The sequence below is a fragment of the Taeniopygia guttata genome, chromosome 29 (genome assembly GCF_048771995.1).
Source record: "Taeniopygia guttata chromosome 29, bTaeGut7.mat, whole genome shotgun sequence".
Classification (NCBI taxonomy): domain Eukaryota; kingdom Metazoa; phylum Chordata; class Aves; order Passeriformes; family Estrildidae; genus Taeniopygia; species Taeniopygia guttata.
The window spans coordinates 4,738,465-4,757,015 of record NC_133054.1 but is presented as its reverse complement, the minus strand read 5'-3'; the positions used below and the strand labels follow the sequence as shown (position 1 = coordinate 4,757,015).

Sequence of the window (18,551 nt, the reverse complement as noted above, 5' to 3'; positions counted from 1 at the left end):
TGTGAAGCCCCAAATCCCCTCCAAACCCACCCGAAAAACTGATAAAATTAATTAAATTTATGATCAAATTAATAATTAACAACAATAATCAGGGCTGGAAAAATCAAGTTTAAGCAGAACTTAAAATCGGATTTTTTTTGTGGATTTAAATATGCCCAGAGGGGTAAAAATTGGACAGAAAGGGTGAAAAAAAAGGTGAAAAAATGGGAAAAATGGAGGGGAAACGGTGGAAAATGAGTGGGAAAAAGGTCAAAAAAAGGTGAAAAAGGGGAGGGTGGGAAAAGGGTGGGAAAGGGTGTAAAAAAGGCGCAAAAAAAGGCGAAAAGAAGGTAAAGAAAGGTAAAAAATGTGAAAAAATCGGAAAAAATGTGAATAGAAGGTTAAAAAAAGGTGAAAAAAGAGGGAAAGAAAGGTGAAAAAAAGGATGAAAAAAGGTGAAAAAAAGGGTGTAAAAAAAGAAAAATAATGTGAAAAAAAGGTGAAAAAAAGGCTGAAAAAATGTTTAAAAAAAAAGCGAAAAGAAGGTGAAAAAAGGGTGAAAAAAAGTGAAAAGGGGGTGAAGAAATGGTGTAAAAAAGGGGTAAAAAAGGGGTAAAAAATGAGGAAAAATGAGGAAAAATGAGGAAAAATGAGGAAACCGCGGCCCCGGCGCTGCTCCCGCGGGTCACGGCGCGGGCGCCGCTCCTGACCCCGCGCTGACCCCGCCGCACTTTTGGGGCTGTTTTGGGATTTTTGGGAATTTTGGGATGCGGATGGAACGGGGGAGGGGCGGCCCTTGGGGGGTCCGTGCCCGGAGAGGCCAAAATGGGGCAAAAAAAGGAGAAAAAGGGGAAGAGAGGCCGGGAAAAGCGGGAATGGGGAAGGGCCGGGGCTGAAAGGGTTAAAGGGAAAAGGGGAAATGAGGAATTTTGGGGTTTTTAATGAAAAATGGGGGAAAGGATCCCGGGGGATGGGATGGGGGAGAGGGGGAAATTGGGGAAAAAAATGGGGAAAAAATGGGGAAAAAAATGGGGAAAAAAATGGGAAAAGGGGGGGGAAATTGGGGAAAATTTGGGAAAATTGGGGAAATGGGAAGGAAATGGGGAAATGGGGGAAAAAATTGGGAAAAATGGGGGGAAATTGGAGAAATGGGGGGAAATGGGGGAAATGGGGGGAAATGGGGAAAATTGGGGAAAATTGGGGAAAATTGAGGAAAATTGGGGAAAATTGGGGAAAATTGGGGAAAATTGGGGAAAATTGGGGAAGATTGGGGAAATGGGGGGAAATGGGGGGAAATGGGGAAATTGGAAATGGGGAAATGAGGAAATGGGGGAAATTGGGAAATTGGAAATGAGGAAATGGGGAAATGGGGGGAAAATTTGGGAAAATGGGGGAAAAAATTGGGGAAAATCGGGGAAATTGGAAATTAATTCTTTTTAAATTAAAGAATATTCATTAAAATATGGTGTAATAAACCAATATATTATCAAATAAACGACAATAAATAAATAGAGAATAAAATAATAAATCCACAAAAAACCCTTTCCGAATATAATAAATTAATGCAATTAATTAGCGAAATAATGGCAATAAAATCATTAAAATCATTAAAATAATTAAAATCATTAAACTCGGGAGCCCCTCCCCCATGGCCGGAATTCCCGGGATCCCGCGGGAGCGCGCGCTGCTCATTAGCGCCTCCTTAATTAATGAATTCGCTCATTAATGAACCAATTAACGCCGAGATCCGGGCGCGGAATGGGCTTTTTTTTTAAATTTTTTTTTTATATTTTTTGAGGATTTTTTGGAGATTTTGGGGGATTTTTGGGGGATTTTTTTGGTGGATTTTTTGTGGATTTTTGGAGTTGGGATTTTGTACACATAAAAATTTCGGGTTTGTGGATTTTTAAAAAAATTATATTTATATTTATATTTATATTTATATTTATATTTATATTTATATTTATATTTATATTTATATTTATATTTATATTTATATTTATATTTATATTTATATTTATATTTATATTTTCCCTTCTCCATTTACTTCTTGCAATATCAATGGTGGGAAAGGCGGAAATATCGAGACATAAAACACAATATAAAAGACACAAAATCTAATATCAAATAAATATTTAATTAAATCTGATAGGAAATATATAATTCACGGTATTTAATATAAAATACCTAATTTATAGTACAGAATATATTATTTATAATATAAATTATCGAATTTATGGCATATAAAATATATCATTCATAACAGACAATAGAATAAAATTTATAATCCCTAACACACGATACGTTACATACACAAAATAAATAGAATATAAATAGCCAAGATTTAAAATTTCAGCTTTTTTTAATAGAAAATACACCAAAAACCAAAATAAATCCTAAATAACAAAATGTTCGGCCTAATGCAATGAATAATAAATTCAAGAATAAACAGAAATAATTTAATATTAATTACTTTTTATAAAAATAAATCAAAATACACCCTGGGCCGTCTGCGAGTCCCACTCCCAAAATTCCCAAAAACGTCCAAAAATTCAAAATTATTCTGAAAAAAGTCCTAAAAGTTGACTATTATTTAAAAAGAAACCCAAAAATTCAACATTATTCCCCAAAACTCCATTGGGAAATTTAATCGGCCAAATAAAAAACTTCACCGAGTTTTAAATTCCTTTTTTCTTCCACTTTGGGACTTCTTAGCCCCAAAAATTCCCATTTTATTAAAAAAAAAAAAAAGCCTTTTTATCCCAAAAATTCCCTTTTTAGCCCCTAAAATTTCCTTTTTATCCAAAAAAATTCACATTTTAACCCCAAAAATTCATTTTCATCCCAAATTTCCCGGGTCCCGCCCCCACTTTTCACCTACCGGAGCTCAAAAATTCCAATTTTTTTCTCGGGAATTTTTTCCCAAATCCGCGCGATTTTGTCCCAATCCGCGGCTCCTTCTCTGCTCTCCCACGAAAAAAAAAAAAAATCGATTTTCCCCAAAAAAATCTTTTTTTCTTCTTATTTTCCAGCTGCGATTTTTCCTTTTTAATTTCTTTTCCCTTTTCTTCCTTTTTTTTGGGATTCCGGGATCCCTTCCGGCAGCGGGCTGCAAAAAAATAGGGAAAAAACCCAAAAATGTCCCAAAATTCCCTTCCCCGTCCTCATCCTCACCCGATCCAGGCGGGAATTCTCCAAAAATCCCAAATCCGGTGGTGGCGGAGGGGGATGGGGAAAAAAGGCCAAAATAAACCCAAAAATAAAGGTAAAAAAAAATTTTAAAAGCAAAATATAATAATAATAATAATAATAATAATAATAATAATAATAATAATAATAATAATAATAATACCTGCAAAAATTTTTAAAAACACAAAAACATAAAAAAGACCGCAAAAAATCAAAATAAAAATGTTAAAATGAAAAAAAAAACCCGCAAAAAATCCAAAATAAAACTATTAAAAAAAAAAAAAAAGGTGAAGAAATCAAAATAAAAACATTTTAAAATCCAAAAAAACCGCAAAAAAATTTTCCAAAATAAAAGTTTTGAGTGGGAGTTGTGGTTTTGGGGTTTTTGGGGTTTTTGGAGAGTTCTGTAGTTTTGGGGGGCTTTGGGGGTTTTTGGGGGTTTGGGGTTTTTTAGGGAGTTTTGGGGGTTTTGAGGATTTTTCGGGGTTTTGTGCTTATGGGGGTTTGGGGGTTTTTGGGAGGGTTGGGGTTGTTTTTGGGGTTTTTTTGGGGGTTTTTTTGGGGGTTTTGTGGTTATGGGTGTTTGAGGGTTTTTCGGGGGGTTGGGGTGGTTTTGGGGTTTTTTTGGGGGGGGTTGGGGATTTTTGGAGGTTTTGGGGTTATGGGGGTTTGGGGGTTGTTTTTTTGGGTTTTTTTTTTAGGGTTTTTTTAAGGTTTTTGGGGTTTTGGGGGTGAGGGGAGGAGGGGTGGGGAGGGGGCGGGGCTTGGGCAATGGAGGGGGCGGGGCTTGGGACCCGGTGGGCGTGTCCCGGTCAATGTGGGCGTGTCCCGGTCCCGGTGGGCGTGTCCAGTCCCCGCCCGTCCGGCCGTGTCCATCCCTCTGTCCGTGTGTCCCTCTGTCCGTGTGTCCCTCTGTCCGTGTGTCCCTCTGTCCGTGTCACTCTGTCCCCCGTCCGTCCGTCCACGTCCCCGTGTCCGTCTGTCCGTGTCCGTGTCCCCGTGTCCGTGTATCTGTCCGTCTGTCCGTGTCCCTTCCCCCTGTCCGTCCGTCCCTCTGTCCCCGTGTCCGTGTGTCCGTCTGTCCCTGTTCCTCCCCGCGGTCCGTGTGTCCCTGTCCGTGTGTCCCTCTGTCCGTGTCCCCATGTCCGTGTGTCTGTCCGTGTCCGTGTCCGTGTCCGTGTGTCTGTCCGTGTCCGTGTCCGTGTGTCTGTCCGTGTCCGTGTCCGTGTCCGTGTCCGTGTGTCTGTCCGTGTCCGTGTCCGTGTCCGTGTGTCTGTCCGTGTCCGTGTCCGTGTGTCTGTCCGTGTCCGTGTCCGTGTCCGTGTCCGTGTGTCTGTCCGTGTCCGTGTCCGTGTCCGTGTCCGTGTCCGTGTCCGTGTCCGTGTCCGTGTCCGTGTGTCTGTCCGTGTGTCTGTGTGTCTGTCCGTGTCCGTGTCCGTGTGTCTGTCCGTGTCCGTGTCCGTGTCCCTCCCCCGTGTCCGTGTGTCTGTCCGTGTCCGTGTCCGTGTCCGTGTCCGTGTCCCTCCCCCCCTCCCCGCGGTTTCTCTCTCCTCTCTCCGCTCTCGGCTCCATTTCCCCGCTCCCATTAAGGGATCGATTCCCCGATCCATTACCGGCCCTGATCGATTCCCCTCCAGCTCCCCTTCCTTCCTCCCGCGCCGCATCCTCCTCCTCCTCCTCCTCCTCCTCCTCCTCCTCCTCCTCCTCCTCCTCCTCCTCCTCCTCCTCCTCCTCCTCCCACCCCTTCCCTTCCCCTTCCACCCCAAAATCCCCCAAACCCACCCATGGGGCTGAAACCCCTGGATTCCCCCCAAAAATCCGCCGGAATCAATTCCCTCCTCATCCTCCCGCCCCTTCCTTCCCCGTCCACCTCCAAAACCCCCAAACCCCCCCCAAAAAAACCCCAAACACACCCATGGGGGTGAAAATCCTTCTCCCCACCCTAAAAACGCAGCGGGACCCGCCCCCTCCTCATCCTCACTCCCTCCCCTTTCCCATCCCGCTTTTCCGCCCCTAAAAAAACCCCGAACCCATTCCTGGGGGTGAAACCCCTCGGACCCCTTAACCCCACCCTAAAAACCGGGATCTTCTCTTTCCACCCCCAAAAAATACCCCAAACCCCTTCATGGGGGTAAAACCCTTTCATCCCACCCTAAAAACGCACCGGGATCTGCTCCCTCCTCATCCTCACACCCTTCCTTTCCCTTTTTACCCCCAAAAAATACCCCAAACCCTTCATGGGGGTAAAACTCCTTCATCCCACCCTAAAAACGCACCGGGATCTGCTCCCTCCTCATCCTCACACCCTTCCTTTCCCTTTTTACCCCCAAAAAATACCCCAAACCCTTCATGGGGGTAAAACGCCTTCATCCCACCCTAAAAACGCACCGGAATCTGCTCCCTCCTCATCCTCACTCCCTTCCTTTCCCTTTTTACCCCCAAAAAATACCCCAAACCCCTTCATGGGGGTAAAACGCCTTCATCCCACCCCAAAACCCCGGGGCCGCTCCCTCCTCATCCTCCCGCCGCACCCGCCGGGGGGCGCGGACCGAGCGCGGATTTCCCCCCATTTTTAAATGATTTTATTTTAATTTTCCTGGCGATATCTGGAATTTCTGCAGGCCCCGAAAGCGTTAAGGGCGGTCAGGCGCTGTGGGGCTGATTTATGGCCGCGCTCGGGGTTCACGCGGAGTTCACGGGGATTTGCTGCTGCTGGGAGCGACCCCAAATCCCAAATCCCAAATCCCCGCGATTTGCACCCAAAGGGGGATTGGGGGCGGCCCCGGCACCCCCGCCCGGCCCCGCTGGGATGGAAAAAGGGAGAGTTGGGGGGGCCGCACCCCAAATTCCCATTTTGGGGTGGGGATTTTTGGGGTTTCAACATCAGAAAATGGAAAAGGGGGAGCTGGAGGGGTCCGCGCCCCAAATTCCCCTTTTGGGGTGGGGATTTTTGGGATTTCAGCCCCATGGAAGGGAAAAAAGGGAGAGTTGGGGGGTCCGCACCCCAAATTCCCGTTTTGGGGTGGGGATTTTTGGGGTTTCAAACCCAGAAAATGGATAAGGGGGAGCTGGAGGGTCTGCGCCCCAAATTCCCCTTTTGGGGTGAGGATTTTTGGGATTTCAGCCCCGGGATGGAAAAAAGGGGGAGCTGGGGGGTCCGTACCCCAAATTCCCCTTTTGGGGTGGGGATTTTTGGGGTTTCAGCCCCAGGGAAGGGAAAAAAGGGTGAGTTTGGGGGTTCCGCACCCCGAATTCCCGTTTTGGGGTCGCGCTCGGGCCGAACCCCCCCAGCCCCCCCGGATTCCGCGGGGCTCCGCTCGGCGCGGGTGGGAATCGCTCCCGCAGCAGCGGCCCCATAAATTTCCCAAACGTGACTCGGATCCCAAACGCGCCGCGGCTGCCGCGCCGCCTCCTGCCCCTGCCGCGCCCCAGAGCTCGGGATTGCTTCTTTTATTTATTTTATTTTGTTTTATTTTATTTTATTTTATTTTATTTTATTTTATTTTATTTTATTTTATTTTATTTTATTTTATTTTATTTTATTTTATTTTATTTTATTTTATTTTATTTTATTTTATTTTATTTTATTTTATTTTATTTTATTTTTTATATGTCATTTTATTTTAATTTAATTCTCGTCTATTTAATTTTATATTTATATTTTCTTTTATATATTTAATTCTGTTTTTATTATTTTATTTTATATTCTATTTTATTTTATGCATTTTATTTTATAATGTTTACTTTATTTTATCATGTTTATTTTGTTTTATATTTTATTCATATTTATTTATTTATATTTATTTATATTTATTTCATATTTTCTTTTATACATTTTATTTTATTTCATTGTTTTCATTTTATTGCATTTTAAAATTTTTTTATTATATTTTATATTTTATATTTTATATTTTATATTTTATATTTTATATTTTATATTTTATATTATTTTATATTTTATATTTTATATTTTTATTTTATTTTATTTTATTTTATTTTATTTTATTTTATTTTATTTTATTTTATTTTATTTTATTTTATTTTATTTTATTTTATTTTATTTTATTTTATATATTTTATTTCATGACGTTTATTTTGTTTTATTTCCGCCCTCGAGCAGCCCTTGCGGGAGCGTTAATGAGATGGGCATGTTAATGAGATGGGCATGTTAATGAGACGGGAATGTTAATGAGATGCAAATTCCAGCGGCCCTGAGCCGCTCTCGGGGCCGGCGCGAACGTGCCTAATTAACGCTCCTAATTAACGCTCCTAATGACCGCGCGGCCGGGCCGCGTTCCCGGGGCTGCTGTGGGATCCTACGGGATCCTATAGGATCCTATAGGGTCCTTCGGGTTCCTATAGAATCCTGTATGTTCCCGTGGGTTCCTATGGAATCCTATAGGGTCCTACGGGTCCCTATAGAATCCTATATGTTCCCTATATGTGGGTTCCTATGGGATCCTATAGGGTCCTATGGGCTCCTATAGAATCCTGTATGTTCCTATAGGATCCTATAGGGTCCTACGGGTTCCTATAGAATCCTGTATGTTCCTATGGGATCCTATAGGATCCTATAGGGTCCTACGGGTTCCTATAGAATCCTGTATGTTCCCGTGGGTTCCTATGGGATCCTATAGGTTCCTATGGGCTCCTATAGAATCCTATGGGACCCTATCGGATCCTATATGTTCCCACATGTCCCTACGGGTTCCCAAAGATTCCCATAGGTTCCCATATGTTCCCGCGGGTTCCTATAGGTTCCCACATGTTCCTATGGGTTCCCATATGATCCTATAGGTTCCCATATGTTCCCGCACGTTCCCGACTCCTCCGAGTCCCATCCCCGCTCCCCACGTCCCCAACTCCCCTCAGTGGGGGTTCCATGGGAGCCCCGGGAGCCCCCCACTTCCAGAGGTGCCGATCCCGAATTCCTGAATTTCCATGGATCCCAAATTCCATAGGTGCCAAATCCCACATTCCTGCATTTCCATGGATCCCCAAATCGATATCCCCGCATTTCCATGGATCCCCAAATCGATATTCCTGCATTTCCATGGATCCCCAAATCCCACATTCCTGTATTTCCCTGGATCCCCAATCCCGAATTCCCGCATTTCCATGGATCCCCAAATCCAAATTCCTGCACTCCCACCGGTCCCTGCCCTGCCCATGGAATCCGCGCTGGGTTTTATCCCAAAATCCCGGATCCCCCCGCACCGACCCCTCCGGCCGGGTCCCCAAATCCTGGGATGTCCCCAAATCCCGGGATGTCCCCAAATCCCCGGAATGTCCCCAAATCCCGGGATGTCCCCAAATCCCGGAATGTCCCCAAATCCCGGGATGTCCCCAAATCCCGGGATGTCCCCAAATCCCCGGGGCGCGTCCCCGCTGTCCCCATTCCCAAGGTTGTCATTCCCACCCGCTCCCACCTTTCTCCGAACCGCTGGAAATCCGCTCCGAGCGCCGCTGGAAACCCCAAAAATTCCCCCAAAACTCCGTCTCCAGCCCGGGCGCGGCTCCCGAATATTCGGGAAACCTCCGGGCGGGGTCAGACTCTGGATTTGGGATGGGACGGGAAGGAAAAAGGGGAGGAAATTTGGGAAACCCCACAATTCCCACACCCCGCTCGTTTCCGGGGATTTCACCCCAAATCCGCGCCCAGGGTGGGAATTAGGGCGGGGAAATCCCGATTTTCCCGATTTATTCCGGCATTTAAAACCCCTCGGGGAAGGGAATTCCAGCCCCGCTCCGGCCCCCTGGGGCTGCTCCCCAAATTCCTCCGTCCCTTGTCCCCGAGGAGAATTTGGGAGCGAAATCCGCGGGATTTGGGTGCCTTAAAAAAAAAAACAAAAAACACGAAACACCAAAAAAAGCACAAAAAACCCCAAAAAAACAACAAATAACAAAAAGCTGCAGCGGTTCCCGAGGATTTGCCGTGACGACGCCGCCGCCTCCCCGCGGGTGTTTTTGTTTGCTGAGCAAACAGAGCCGGGAGCCGCGGAAAGAAATCCATGGAAATCCATGGAAATCCATGGAAATCTCGCGATTCTCGCGGCCATTTACACCTCCTTTATTCGGAATAAAACCGTCAAAAAAATAACAGAAGGGAAAAAAAAATTAAAAAAATAAAATAATGAATCAATAAATTGTTAAAATCCAAACCAGCCGAGAGCGCTCGGAGCAGACGAACGCTGCGGGAATAACGCGGGTTTTTTTTGGATTTTTTTGGGATTTGTTCTGTTTTTGCAGGAGTTTCAGAGCGAACACTGCCGCCTTGTTCGGCTCACCCCGCGCTCACCCCCATCAATCACTCCCGGTGCTCCCGGGGCCTCTCGCCCTTCTCAGCCGCGGCCCCGCCGCTCCCGGGAATGCCCGAAAGCCGCCCAAAAACGCCGGAATTTCCCCATTTCCAGCGGTTCTTCCCTGCCTAGAGCCGCTTTTCCCCAAAACCGCCGGAATTTCCCCATTTCCAGCGCTTCTTCCCAGCCTAGAGCCGCTTTTCTCCAAAAACGCCGGAATTTCCCCATTTCCAGCGGTTCTTCCCTGCTTTGAGCCGCTTTTCCCCAAAAACGCCGGAATTTCCCCATTTCCAGCCTCCTCCCGGCGCCCGCACAGCCCGGCCCGGGAGGAAAATCAGCAAAAAATGAGGAAAAACGAGGCGAAAAAAACCCAAACAAACCCCAGATCTCCTCTCCCTGCGTTTTTCTCGCCTTTCCCTGAGGAGCTCCCGCACGGGCCGATGCGGGGCTGCGCTTTTGGGGGTTTTATCCGAAATTTTTGGCACGGGCGGGAGGATTTGCAGCATCCTTCGCTCCCAAAATCCCCGCGCGGCTGCGGATCCCGGGAATTCTGGCGGGGACGCGGGTGTCCCTGGCACGGCGGGGTTTAAACCGGCCCACGGGGCACCCCCAGGCCGGGATTTGCACCCCCAGACGCGGATTTGCACCCCCAGACGCGGATTTGCACCCCCAGACGCGGATTTGCACCCCCAGTCCGGGATTTGTGTCCCCGGCCCCTTCTCCGGGGTGGATTCGCGCTCAGGTGTGCAAATCCCGGGCCCACGGGAAGGGAAAGAGCCCCGGGAAGGTGTCCGAGGGCTGGAAATCCCATTTCCACAAATCCCCATTTCCCCAAATCCCCATTTCCCCAAATCCCCATATTCCCGGTATTCCCCGTTCCACACGTTCCCGTTTCCGTGTCCCGCTGGGAAGGTGCCGCACGAGGGGACAAGGGGGGACAGGGGGACACGGGGACAGAAGGACACGGGGACAGAGGGACACCCTTGGAACTGCCCAAACCGCAGGAAAGCGCCCCAAATCCGCGGGGGCGCCGTCCCGGGAGCCCCGCGGCGCTTCCCTTCCCAGTCCGTCCCCCCGGGAGCCCCGGGGAGAATTCCCGGCCCGGGAACGGGGGTGAATTCCCGGCCCGGGAACGGGGGCGAATTCCCGGCCCGGAACGGGAGTGAATTCCCGGCCCAGGGAACGGGGGCGAATTCCCGACCCCAGGAACGGGGGCGAATTCCCGGCCCAGGGAACGGGAGAGAATTCCCGGCCCCGGGAACGGGGGTGAATTCCCGGCCCAGAGAACCCCGGGGGCGAATTCCCGGCCCGGGAACGGGGGGCGAATTCCCGGCCCCGGGAACGGGGGGCGAATTCCCGGCTCAGAGAGCTCCGGGGTCGAATTCCCGGCCCAGGGAACGGGGGTGAATTCCCGGCCCGGGAACGGGGGCGAATTCCCGGCCCGGAACGGGGCGCCCCCCGATCCCCCTGTCCCCACCGCCACCCCCTCACCCTCCTGTCCCTCCGCTCTGCCGCCAACAAGCGCCGCCAGGAGCGGACCGGGAATATTTTCCGGGCGTTTTGCGCGGATCTTTGCCCGTTTTTGCGCGGATTTCCCCGTTTTTCCCGGGAATGCTCGTTCAGCTCATCAGCATTCCGGGCCCGCCTGACCTCTCCTTGCACCCGCAGCCGGGCGGAGCCGGCGCGGCGGCTGCGCCCGCGGAGCGCGGAGCGCTCTAATTCGGCGATTACTGTCACAGCGCCATTTGTCACCCTGTCACCCGCCCGGGGACACTCGGCGGGCCCCGGGCCCCCGCCCGGCGCTGCTTTCATCTCCGCGGGGCCGATTAAAGATCGGCGGCTCGGAGCGCGCGGGGGAAGGGGAGAGCGGGGCGAGGTGCCAGCGCCATAAATCCCCTTTTCCGCAAATCCCCTTTTCCACAAATCCCCTTTTCCGCAAATCCCCAAACCCCCATTTCCCCGCGTCTCCATTTCCACAAATCCCCATTTCCCCAAATCTTCATTTCCCCTTGTTTCCAGTTCCAGAAATCCCCATTTTCCCTCGTTTCTATTTCCCCAAATCCCCATTTCCACTCGTTTCCATTTCCACAAGCCCCAATTTCCATTCCTTTCCATTTCCCCAAATCCCCATTTTCCCGCGTCTCCATTTCCACAAATCCCCATTTCCCCAAATCCCCATTTCCCCAAATCCCCATTTCCCCTCGTTTCCATTTCCACAAATCCCCATTTCCCCGTGTTTCCTGTTCCAGAAATCCCAATTTCCACTCGTTTCCATTTCCCCGTGTTTCCATTTTCCTGCTTTCCAGTTCCGCAAATCCCCATTTCCCCAAATCCTCATGTCCCGGTTTTTCCAGTGCCCCAAATTCCAATTTTTCCGGCCTTTCCGGGTCCCAAACCCCCAAACTCCCCCTAAAGCACCCCAAAATCCCCAATTTTCGGGGATGAGGATGGATGGATGGACGGAGCGCCCTTGGAGCAGAGGAGAGCGCCCCCCGCCCCCTCCCCAATTAATTCCCCGAAACAATTAAAAACCGTCCAGGGCTGCGCTGCCTTCATTAACGCTGCCGGTATTAATTAGCAACAGGCGGGAGCTGCCCTCCCCCCCCTTTCCTCATTAATTAATTGCTGTCAGTAATTAATAGATCGGGGGTCGCTATGGGGGAGGGGTGGCGGTGACCCCGCTGTGACCCCTGCCCGGGGTGGGGGTGGGGCACGATCAGAATTCCCAAAAAAAGGGTCGGGATTGGGCTGGAGGGAGGTTTTGGGGCGAAAATGTGGGGAAAATGGGTGCGGGGAAATTTATGGGGTGTGGGAAAATTTGGGATGGAGGTGTGGGAAAATCCGGGATACTGAGACTGGAAAATCTGGAATTGTCAGGGATGCTGAGACAGGAAAATCTGGGATGCTGAGACAGGAAAATCTGGGATACTCTGGGATGCTGAGGAGGGAAAATCTGGAATTGTCAGGGATGCAGAGGAGGGAAAATCTGGGATGCTGAGACAGGAAAACCTGGAATTCTTTGGGATGCAGATACAGGAAAACCTGGGATACTCTGGGATGCAAATACAGGAAAATCTCGAATTCTTTGGGATGCAGATACAGGAAAATCTGGGATGCTGATGCAGGAAAATCTGGAATTGTCAGGGATGCAGAGGAGGGAAAATCTGGGATGCTGATGCAGGAAAATCTGGAATTGTCAGGGATGCAGAGGAGGGAAAATCTGGGATGCTGATACAGGAAAATCTGGAATTCTCTGGGATGCTGACGCAGGAAAATCTGGGATTCTCTGGGATGCCGATGGAGCCAAGCCCGGCCTTGCTGGAGCAGCTCCGCTCCCTTCCCGAGGCTTTCCCGGCTGGAAAATCCCGCTCCGCGTCCGCCTGCTCCGCGCTCCCTCTGGAGTCGGCGGAGAGAATCGGCACCAAATTCCCGGGAAAAACCCCAAAATGCTGATCCTAAACAGACCCAACCCCCCTAAACCCACCCGGGCTGTTCCCAAATCAGCAATTCCCGGGAAAAACCCCAAAACGCTGATCCTAAACGGGCCTGACCCCCCCAAACCCACCCGGGCTGTTCCTAAATCAGCAATTCCAGGGAAAAACCCCAAAATGCTGATCCTAAACGGGCCCGACCCCCCCAAACCCACCCGGGCTGTTCCTAAATCATCAAATTCCCGGGAAAAACCCCAAAACGCTGATCCTAAACGGGCCCGACCCCCCAAAATCCAGGCAGGGAGTGACCAGGAAATGCCGGGAGGAGAATCCCGGAGCGGAAATAAAAAGGGAATAATTAAAAAGGACGGAAAAGTGGGATTTAAACGGCCCCGGTAAAAACGGTGACGGTTGGATGGGGAAAAAAAAGGGGAAAATGGGAAAACCCGCGTTTTTCCCCTAAAAAATAAAGGGGGTAGAGAGGGAGGGGGAGGGAGGGAGGAGGAAAAAGAAAAAGAGGAAGGAATAAGAGGAAGAGGAAGGAAGAAGGAAGAAGAAGAGGGAAGGAGGAAGAGGAAGGGAGGAAGAAGAGGGAAGAAGAAGAGGAAGACGAAGGAGGGGAGGAGGAAGAGGAAGGGAGGAGGAGGATGAAGGAAGGTTCGTTGGTTCCCCCCTCCCCCCCACGCCTCTTTCCTTGTTGTTTTTACCAATTCTCGCCTTTATTAATTCCAGAATTTCCACGGAAGACGCCGCGAGGCAGCGACCCACGAACCCCCCCCCTTTCCTAAAGGGAAACTGAGGCAGGACCCACGCCCACCCCCTAAAGGAGCCCCAACCCCCCTCCCGAGTGGGGAAACTGAGGCAGGACCCACCCCCACCCCCTAAAGGAGCCCTAAACCCCCTCCCGAGTGGGGAAACTGAGGCAGGGATTCACCCTCTGCCCTGTAGTGTCGCCCTAAATCCTGTTCCGAGCGGGGAAACTGAGGCAGGGACCCGTCAGTTCTCCTCCCCCCAGTCCCAAACTGGTTAAACTGAGGCAGGGACCCCCCAACCTCCTTCCCCTCAGCTCCTGAGTGGGGAAACTGAGGCAGGAACCTGCCAACCTCCTTCCCCTCCGTTTCTGAGCAGGGAAACTGAGGCAGGGAAGGCAGGGACCCCCCAGGTTCATTCCCCTCAGCTCCTGAGTGGGGAAACTGAGGCAGGGACCCCCGAACTTTCTTCCTCTTAGTTCCTGACCGGGGAAACTGAGGCAGGGACCTGTCAGTTCTCCTGCCCTCAGTCCCAAAATGGTCAAACTGAGGCAGGGACCCCCCAAACTCCTTCCCCTCCGTTTCTGAGTGGGGAAACTGAGGCAGGGGACCCCCAAGTTCCTTCCCCTCTGTTTCTGAGTGGGGAAACTGAGGCAGGGAGCCCCGAACTTTCTTCCTCTTAGATCCCGAGTGGGGAAACTGAGGCAGGGACCCCTCACGTTCCTTCCCCTCAGCTCCTGAGCAGGGAAACTGAGGCAGGGACCCCCGAACTTTCTTCCTCTTAGTTCCTGAGCGAGGTAACTGAGGGAGGGACCCCCTAGGTTCCTTCCCCTCCGTTTCTGACCGGGGAAACTGAGGCAGGGACCCCTCAAGTTCTTTGTCCTCCGTTTCTGAGTGGGGAAACTGAAGCAGGGACCCCCGAACTTTCTTCCTCTTAGTTCCTGAGCGAAACTGAGGCAGGGGACTCCCAAGTTCCTTCCCCTCCGTTTCTGAGCAGGGAAACTGAGGCAGGGTCCCCCCAGGTTCATTCCCCTCAGCTCCTGAGCAGGTTAACCGAGGCAGGGACCCCTCACGTTCCTTGTCCTCCGTTTCTGAGCAGGTTAACCGAGGCAGGGGCCCCCCAAACTCCTTCTCCTCCGTTTCTGAGCAGGCTAACGGCGGCAGGGGCCCCCCGAGCCGCCCCCCCAGCAGCCGCAGCACCCCCAGCTCCGCCAGCCGCGCCCGCGCCTCGCTCTCCCAGCCGCGGTTGGCGCGGGGGTTGCGGGGGGACGGGTGCGGGATCCAGGCCACGGGCACGGGCAGCCCCGCGTCCCGCAGCGCCCGGCGGGCCCGCAGCTCGGCCACGCGGCCCACGGCCACCACCAGCCGCACCCCGAGCGCGGCCACGGCGGCGGCGAGCGCGGCGGAGCACGGCCCGAGCAGCCGCTCCCGCTCGGCCGCCCGCAGCTCCGGCGGGGCCACGTTGCGGCCGCTGGCGGCCAGGAAGAGCAGCGGGCACAGGTTGTGCACGAAGCAGTGGCGGAAGAACGAGCGCGGGTCGGGGCACAGGCTCCGCACCAGCCCCCAGAACCGGGCACCGCTGACCTCGGCCCGCGGGCAGCGCAGCCCCAGCACCGGCCGCTTCGGGTGCTCCCCCGGCGGCCGCCGCACCGCGCCCGACACCCGCAGCCACTCCCGGACGTGCCATGCCTCGCCGAACGGCACCTGCGGGGCGGGGGCGTTAGGGGAGGGGGCACGGGGGGGGGACAGCCCCATCCCCCCCGTGCCTCAGTTTCCCCCCACGGGATGCCGGTGCCCCCAGCCCCTCTCCCGGTGCCCTCCCGGTACCCCCAGCCCCTCTCCCGGTGCCCCCCATCTCCTCCCGGTGCCCCTCCCGGTTCTCCCCGCTCCCCCATCCCGTCCCCGCTCCCTCTCCCCGGTGTCCGGTGCTTCCAGCCCCGCTCCCTCTCCCGGTGCCCCGTTCCTCCTCCCAGTGCCCCCTCCCGCTTCCGCTCCCCCCGGTTTCCCTGTTCCCGTTCCCGCTCCCTCTCCCGGTGTCCCCGCTCCCCGGTGCCCCGCTCCCTCTCCCGTTGTCCCGTTCCCTGTTCCCGCTCCCGCTTCCGGTGCCCGCTCCCCGCTCCCCCGGTGTCCCGGTTCCCTGTTCCCGCTCCCCCAGTGTCCCGGTGCCCGGTTGCCGTTCCCTCGGCCCCGCTCCCGGTGCCCGCTCCCGCTTCCGGTGTCCCGGTGCCCGTTCCCCCAGCCCCGCTCTCGCTCCCCCCGGTGTCCCGGTGCCCGGTTGCCGTTCCCCCGGCCCCGCTCCCCCCGGTGTCCCGGTCCCCAGCCCGGTCCCCGTGCCCGGTTCCCGTTCCCCCAGCCCCGCTCTCGCTTCCCCCGGTGTCCCGGTGTCCGGTTCCCGTTCCCCCGCCCCGCTCCCGCTCCCGTTCCCGCTCCCGGTGCCCGGTTCCCGCTCCCGCTCCCGCTCCCGTTCCCGTTCCCGCTCCCGCTCCCGGTGCCCGGTTCCCGCTCCCGCTCCCGCTCCCGGTGCCGGTGCCCCGTTCCCGCTCCCGGTGCCCGGTTCCCGTTCCCGCTCCCGCTGCCGGTGCCGCACCCCGGTCTGCGCCATGCCGAAGGGCCCGGGGTTCATGCCGAGGAAGAGCACGGCGGGCCGGCGGCGCAGGAAGCGGCGCACGAAGCTCCGGTGCGGCTCCCACGCGTACTCGAGCGGCGCGTACACCGCGGCCACGGGCGGGCCCGGCGGCGGCAGCGCCCGCAGCCGCTCGGACAGAGCCCGCTGCAGCGCCAGGAACCGCGCCGCCACGCCTTCGGCCTCGGGGCCCTCCTCATCATCATCATCGTCATCATCGGCTTCTTCATCATCCTCGTCATCCTCATCGCCTTCATCACCACCGGCCGCATCCTCATCCTCCGCAGCCCCGGCCCCGGCCCCGGCCCCGGCCCCGGTCCCGCCTCCCTCCTCTTCCTCACTCCGCGCTCCTTCCTCCTCCTCCTCCTCCTCCTCCTCCTCCTTCCGCTCCATCCCCCATGGCCTGCGGGACACAGCGGTGACACAGAGGGGACAGGGGACACCGGGGAGGGGACACCGGGGGGACAGAGGGGACACCGGGGAGGGGACACCAGACTCCGGGAGTGGCACAGCGGTGACACAGGGGACACCGGGGGTGGCACAGAGGACACCGGGGGGGACAGCGGTGCCCGGGAGGGGGGTCAGGGGACCCCCGGGGGTGGCACAGAGGGGACAGGGGAGCCCCGGGGGGGACAGAGGGGACACCGGGGAGGGGACACCAGACTCCGGGGGTGGGGACAGAGGAGACAGGGGTGGCAAAGAGGGGACAGGGGAGGTGACAGAGGGGACAGGGGAGCCCCTGGGGTGGCACAGAGGGGACAGCGGACACCGGGGAGGGGACAGCGGAGCTCTAGGGCGGGGTCAGGGGAGCCCCGGGGGTGGCACAGACGGGACAGGGGAGGTGACAGAGGGGACAGCGGACACCGGGGAGGGGACACCAGACCCCGGGGGCGGGGACAGAGGGGACACGAGAGTTCGGGACGGGGACGGAGGGGACAGAGGAGCCCCGAGGTGGCACAGAGGGGACAGGGGAGGTGACAAAGAGGACAGGGGAGCCCCGGGGGTGGCACAGAGGGGACAGGGGTGGCACAGAGGGGACAGGGGAGCCCCGGGGAGGGGACAGCGGGGCCCGGGCGGGGGACAGCGGGGCCTGGGGGGGGGGGCGGGGCAGGCTGGCGGTGCCGAGGCCGCTGCTGACCCCCCCAAACCCTCCCCCTCCCCCCCCAAACCTTCCCCCCCCTCCCCCCCCGGGTCCCTCCCGCCCCGCTCCCCCCGTGACGTCACACACGCCCCCGATGACGTCACGGCCGCCGCCGCGAGCCCACCTGGAGCGCGCGCGCCGCGTCCGCCCGGCCCCGCCCCCTTCAAGGCCTGGCCCCGCCCCCTTCCCGGCATGCCCCGCGCGGGGGGCGGGGCCCGGCCCTTTGTCTGCGCGCGGAGTTTCCCATCGTGCTTTGCGGCGGCAAAACATCCTCAAAAATCCCACCCAGAGCCCCAAAAATCCCATCTAGACCCCCCAAAAAATCCCATCTAGAGACCCCCAAAAAATCCCATCTAGAGACCCCCAAAAAATCCCACCCAGAGACCCCCAAAAAATCCCACCCAGACCCCCCTAAAAAATCCCATCAAGAGACCTCCAAATCCCACCCAGAGACCCCCAAAAAATCCCACCCAGAGACCCCCCCAAAAATCCCACCCAGACCACCCCAAAAATCCCACCCAGAGACCCGAAATCCCACCCAGACCCCCTCCAAAAAATCCCACCCAGACCCCCCCCAAAAAATCCCATCTAGAGACCCCCAAATCCCACCCAGACCCCCCAAAAAATCCCACCCAGACCCCCCCCCAAAAATCCCACCCAGAGACCCCCAAATCCCACCCAGACCCTCCCAAAAAATCCCACCCAGAGACTCCCAAATCCCCCCAAATCCCCCTGACCCCCCAAATCCCACCTAGACTCCCCAAAAATGCCCCCAGACCCCCCCAAACCCTCTCAAAATCCCCCCAAATCCTCCTAGACCCCCCCAAATCCCACCCAGACCCTCCCAAAATCCCCCCAAATCCCCCCAGACCCCCTCAAATCCCACCCGGACACGCCTAAACTGCCCCCAGACCCCCTCAAATACCTCAGAGCCCCCAAAGTTCCCCCCGCAGGGCGGGGGCGGGGTCTGCTCAGGCCACGCCCCTTCCCGCGGTGGGGGGGGCGCGGAGCTGCGGCGGCGCGAGGGCGCCCCCTGGCGGGCGCGGGGGGAATCGACGGGAGTGTCCCCAACGCCCCCTCGGTGTCACCGAATGTTCCCGACCCCCCCCCAGTGTCACCTCAGTGTCCCCGACCCCCCCC

The 18,551-nt window shown here is 54.6% G+C and overlaps 1 protein-coding gene across 1 annotated transcript; it reads right to left on the bottom strand.

The window, feature by feature from the left end:
• Positions 1-13,686: 13,686 nt before the first annotated feature.
• Positions 13,687-16,673, bottom strand: SMUG1 (single-strand-selective monofunctional uracil-DNA glycosylase 1). The gene is made up of 2 exons (XM_032745123.3): positions 16,235-16,673; positions 13,687-15,351 (listed from the first exon to the last, which is right to left on the bottom strand). Exons 1-2 carry the CDS (start codon positions 16,661-16,663, stop codon positions 13,780-13,782), a joined length of 2,001 nt encoding a protein of 666 aa, XP_032601014.3. The 5' UTR covers positions 16,664-16,673; the 3' UTR covers positions 13,687-13,779.
• Between the last annotated feature and the right edge of the window lie 1,878 nt (positions 16,674-18,551).

What these genes read in the sequence shown, in the direction of transcription:
- SMUG1 (XM_032745123.3), bottom strand. Translation starts at nt 16,663, where the DNA reads ATGGAGCGGAAGGAGGAGGAGGAGGAGGAGGAGGAGGAGGAAGGAGCG. An exon ending in TCGGCATGGCGCAGACCGGG is followed by an intron (nt 15,352 to 16,234) that starts GTGCGGCACCGG and finishes CCCGCCCCGCAG; the next exon opens with GTGCCGTTCGGCGAGGCATG.